We start from the raw sequence: 5,255 nt of genomic DNA on the forward strand, positions 1-5,255 counted from the left end.
TGTCTGTCTGTCTGTCTGTCTGTTCCACTAGAAGCCCGTATAAAAATATTCTGTACCGAAATCAGTCCGATTTTCGGACAGTCCGAGACGACATCCCGGACCTTGCCGAGAATACTACCGAAAATGTGTCAAATCAGCAAGTTTTCGGACTGTCCGAAGGCCGCGACCGGGCGTCTATCGGACTGTCCGATGCCCGTGCCCGGACGTCTTTCGGACTAGTCCGAATGGTCCAACCGGTTTAAAAAAAAATCTGGACGAGCGGGATTCGTTCCCTCACCTGTCGGTCATCGGGTCCCTTGACCGACGCTCTTACCAACTGAGCTACGCTGACGGCTGAGAGGAGACGAAACAGGAGAGCCTCGTTAGCTGGGCTCAGAATCTCTTCCGAGACGAGTGCTGTACACAACGAACAAATCAGCGAATAGTCATGCGGTTTTCGGCAAATGCTTTTGAATCGCACGAAATGTTCTGTTCGGGTCATGATGAACGACCTTCTTGAAAAATAAAATATGCCTGTTTAGTTTACTCAAATTTAAAGAGGCAAATTGCCCGCACAAAATAAAATAAAATGTTGTCTGATAATTTTCCTGGCGCTTTCAGTGCTCAGCAGAAAGTTGAATATGCGTAATAGGTGGATTAAACAAATTTTCATATTTTATTGAAAACATTGTATGAATATATAGTTTGCCAATTTTCAAAAAAAATGTAGAAGTCTTTTGTGTTTAAACAGCTCGAGACCGTCCTGTGACGACCCGCGTTGATAGTCGGACTGTCTTTGGACGGTCCGGACCGGACTACCGGACTTATTAGGGTAGCATCACACTTTTTACGGACAGTCCTGGGTGCTGAGGGCTACTTTCGGACAGTCCGGTATCGGACTCGGATTGCTGACGGACTGTCCTGGAACATATTTGGAAGTGTCCGAGACGATCGGACTGCTTTTGGAACAGTCCAGGACGAGTTTCGGAATGATTTCGTTTTATAAGGGAGGAGATGTGCTAGGGACTTGAAATTTTCAGGGTATGGTAAGGTTCACTCCTAGAGAACGAAACGCCTACGGCAAATCCTGGCAACTACCCCTCAGGGTGTGAATGGGGGTATCCAAAGTTTAAATATTCCCCCTTCTTTTCAGCCCGCCCTTCTGCTTTGAAAAAGCTATCCAGCGGGCTTATGCAAACGACCTCGTGTTTGTCTGTCTGTCTGTCTGTCTGTCTGTCTGTTCCACTAGAAGGAGATGTGCTAGAGACTTCAAATTTTCAGGGTATCTTAAGGTTCACTCCTAGAAAACGAAACGCCTACGGCAAATCCTGGCAACCAACCCTAAGGGGCTTAAAAGGGGTATCAAAGAAAAGAGGGTAGGTCAAAAAAGTCAGAAAAAAATATTTTTTTTATGATCTCCGAAGGGGTAACTCGTAAAAGTGAAATCCTGTGGACTAAAATTTTGTCCGTTTGGCTCTATCTCTCACCGTTTGGGCGCTGGAGGGTCTTTTTTGACGAAAATAAGCTAAAAATTGCTGTAGTGAACATTTAGTTGTACAGGAAGAGCCCCCTCCCCTTAAAAAAGAAGTTTTTCTAAGCAGGAGGGTGGGTTGTAGTCACGGTGCGTCACCGTTACATTCCTTTCCCATGCGTCTAAGGGGCAAATTTTAATGACGACGGGTTTTAGCGGACCGAAGGCCCGCTATATTATTTGATTATGTTTTTCAGCAAATTTAGCAAAAACGGTCGGGCCGCAGGCCCTAGCGTCGCCGCTGGCAGGCCAAGCAGGCCCGGCCCCTGCCGAACGGAGTTGCCGGCGCAGCGAAGCGGAGCTGGCAACTACGTTTGGCGGAAGGGCGGGCCTGCTTGTTATGTTCTTCTAATGGGTAACTCGTCAAAGTAGAGATCTAAGGGAGAAATTTTCGTCTGTTTGGCTCTATCTCTAACCGTTGGAGGGTCTTTTTTTGACGAAAATAAGCTAAAAATTGCTGTAGTGAACTATAAGTTGTAGAAGAATGCCTAAACACCGCAAAATAGGAAACAAGCCCCCCCCCCCCCCCTAAAAAAAGGCCAAGCAGTCCCGGCTCCTGCCGAACTGAGTTGCCGGCGGAGCGAAGCGGAGCTGGCAATTCCGTTTTGCGGAAGGGCGGGCCTGCTTGTTAACTTATTCATTCGGCGAAGTTGGACAACACGCACGTCATATAACCCCGTTTCTGAATCACATCACATCCAAGGCTTTAATGGTAGTTGCGTCACCGTAATCGTGTCCTAATGGCAAAGGGGGGTGTCTGACACAGACTCAATGCCAAATTGGTAAAAAAAAAAATACTTTAGTGTTGATCAAAATTCCCGTCTGAAAGTACTTATGTGCTCTAAAACTCACGCACTTACAAATTTTAACTAAGTGGAATTTTAATTTTGAAGTTTAAAGATGTCTAAAATGGTGCGCACAGCAGAAATTGATGTGAAATTGCTAAAAAAAAAAATAGTTTTATGCCGTGTGGGTTGCTTACCTAAACGCACTTTAAACCTAAGCAATGTCACCTCATGGCATAAATTACCTTGAAACACACAAAACCTTAATCATGTGCGAGAAAACTGCAGCCTTGAAGCCTTAACAACGGCCAAAAATCGCAGAGGGGTCAAAATGAACCCTCCGGTCCTTCTAGGTATACTAAAGTCCCAGACCTTCTAGTGCTAGGGGGTGCACAGCCTGCTTTCACACTTCTCGATCCCCGAGATCAATGATCGGGACGCCTGCATGCCAAATCTTAGCTCCCTAGCTCAACAAACATAGAAACTACGTCCGTTGGAAAATTCCGCCCGCTTATTTTGATGAGCAGTGCAGTTGAGGAAACGTCCAGGAGGCCTTCTCAAAATGTGGGATTTTCCTTACACTTATTGCTTAAAGTTTTATATTTTCATTTCTCAAGCACTCAAGCACTGTTTTCACCGTTTAGTGAGCTGAAGCATTTTTCGTTTTGTTACAGGCATCATGTTTGAGACTTGTGCTGCAATGCTCGGCGTTGTTATGGCGATGACGTTGGCTTACGCAGCAAGTGGTGAGATGATGTTTCAAAATGTTTTCTTTAGTCTTAACACAATCTGTTTGGGCTCCAGAACATGCTTAGCTGTTCCTTCTGCTCAGAAAAAGCATTGATCACACCAAATCTGAGAGGACTTTTATACTGCATAGAAAGACGCGTTTTTGAGCACATCTCAACCGGATGCAGATTTGAATCCAGCAAGTGACGAACTAAAATTTTCTTTGGACGACTATTTCTTTGTCTATCATGAAGGTGCAAATTCCTCTCTGGCAAGATTCGAATCTGCATCCTGTTAAAATGTACACAAAAACGCGTCTTTCAATGGACAGATTTAGTGTGATAGCACTTTATCAAAGTTCAGACACAACCAATAAACCTTTCAGGCGGGCCTTGCCCGAACTCAGCCCGCCGTTTGAGGCCCGCCTCCCGTTCAGCTCCCCTCACTTGCAACGATTGCTGAGCCGAGGCTGGACCGAGCCCGAAACCTCGGCTCGGGCTCGGATGAGTTGCTTTGCGCTGGCGACTAGCTAGTGGCAGGTGAGCCAGCCCGACAGCCCGTGCGTTGACGATCTCTACCTCAAGTGTTCAATATAAAAGTGATGAGCAGATTGTCGTCCACATATTCGTACAACAAAACATACCAGGTTAAGGAGTAGACCTGTGAAACGCAAGGGTTCGGAAGATTATTTTTTTAATAAAAGGTACAAATCGTGGGGGAATTGACGAGAGACCATATCTAATTGAGAAAGAATTGGACAAAAATTTGATATATGATACAGCAGTATAAACCTCCAAGAACGTACACTTCTTCGGCACAAACGAAAATCGCAACGTGAACGTTGTCGCACAGGCCCCGGACTTTGCGCATGGTCTTTATTTAATAGGTCAAAACTACCATTTAGGCCCCGTACCTCGAAAACTTTATTTGGGTGGGATGGGCTAACAACAGCGACCGAGCGACCAGCGAGGTGTTGGTCGTGAGTCTGTCTGTCTGCCTATCCGTGAGAAGCAATCGCCTCTCTTTTGCTGTAGCGAAACTAAACAAATCTCATTCAGTTTATTTTGAGCGTAAGATACGTTGAGCACCTCCAGAGCATCAATGGAAAGCTCATGAGATCTAAGTAGTAAATTTAAATTAGCTATGGAATTTCGTGTCTCTCTTGAAAGTGATGGGGGAGACAGGTGAAACGAAGAGTCTACTGGAGTCTGATTTGAAGGGGCTTGTCACTAGAGCTGTCAGATTGCACTGTAGTATCGAGTGATGCAGTAGTCTCTTCACCAAAACAAATAGTAGCAGTGCCTGCCTTGAGAATCAGATAAATATCTCTCTTAAAGTCACAGCCAACTTCACATAGGAGGGTAAACATTACCCCTTCCGGGTAATCGTATTGCACTTTCAATGGGCATTGGTGTTTTAGAATCATGTTTTATACTCTTACAAACGGTGTTGTCAGATTTTACCTCAGTGGACAGATTCACAAAGCCTACACCACCTTGAAAAGCCGCTATTTTTGCCTGAAAACTTAAAAAAAAATATATCTTCTCAATCATTTGAGCTACAGAGCCCAGATTTGCAGTGGGCTTATACTTCATGAATACCTTTAATTTTCGAGAGTAAAAAAGAAAAAAAACCCATAAAAATCCATACGATGTCCGTGTGCACCTCCAGGGTCATCCTGGGGCCGTCGTCTGAGACCTCTTGGAGTCACCGAGGACCCCATGGGCTCGCCGAAGACGTCATGGGGTCACCGAAGAGTTTTTTTTTTTCTAAAAGTCACTGGAGGTGCAAACAACTTTTGTAATAGTTAAATAGAAGGGAAAATTCATTCGAGGAAATATGTTCGAAAACGGGCAGCTATATGGCAGCTACTTTTCGGAACGTTCAACGCAATATTTATAGTTAAATAGAAGGGGAAAAAAAGAGGACGGGCAGCCACCAACTTCCTACATTCTGTTGGTACCAATGGTAACCTGCGCATGCACCCCTCTGGACTTACCATTGTTGTTGGCAACCGAGCCCGTCCGCCCGAGTGCCTCACGTTTTTGAAAAAAAACACAAAAAACAAGCAGGCCCGCCCTTCCGCCAAACGGAGTTGCCAGCTCCACTTCGCTGCGCCGGCAACTCCGTTCGGCAGGGGCCGGGCCTGCTTGGCCTGCCGGCGGGCCCGACCATTTCAGTCCCACGATTTACTGATGTGCATAATCAAATAAATAATGTGACCGGTAAAT

The 5,255-nt window shown here is 45.5% G+C and overlaps 1 protein-coding gene across 2 annotated transcripts in view; it reads left to right on the plus strand.

Annotated features, from left to right (window-relative positions):
• Nucleotides 1-5,255, plus strand: part of LOC113214756 (glucose dehydrogenase [FAD, quinone]-like) — a 32,497-nt gene that overhangs the window by 5,191 nt on the left and 22,051 nt on the right. For both annotated transcript variants that reach the window (XM_052273218.1, XM_052273219.1), the window contains exon 2: nucleotides 2,970-3,041. In XM_052273218.1, coding sequence (XP_052129178.1) covers nucleotides 2,970-3,041 — 72 coding nt within the window. The remainder of the gene's footprint in view (nucleotides 1-2,969; nucleotides 3,042-5,255) is intronic.

This window comes from Frankliniella occidentalis, unplaced genomic scaffold, assembly GCF_000697945.3.
Source record: "Frankliniella occidentalis isolate FOCC.00 unplaced genomic scaffold, Focc_3.1 Scaffold254, whole genome shotgun sequence".
In the NCBI taxonomy this organism is placed as follows: domain Eukaryota; kingdom Metazoa; phylum Arthropoda; class Insecta; order Thysanoptera; family Thripidae; genus Frankliniella; species Frankliniella occidentalis.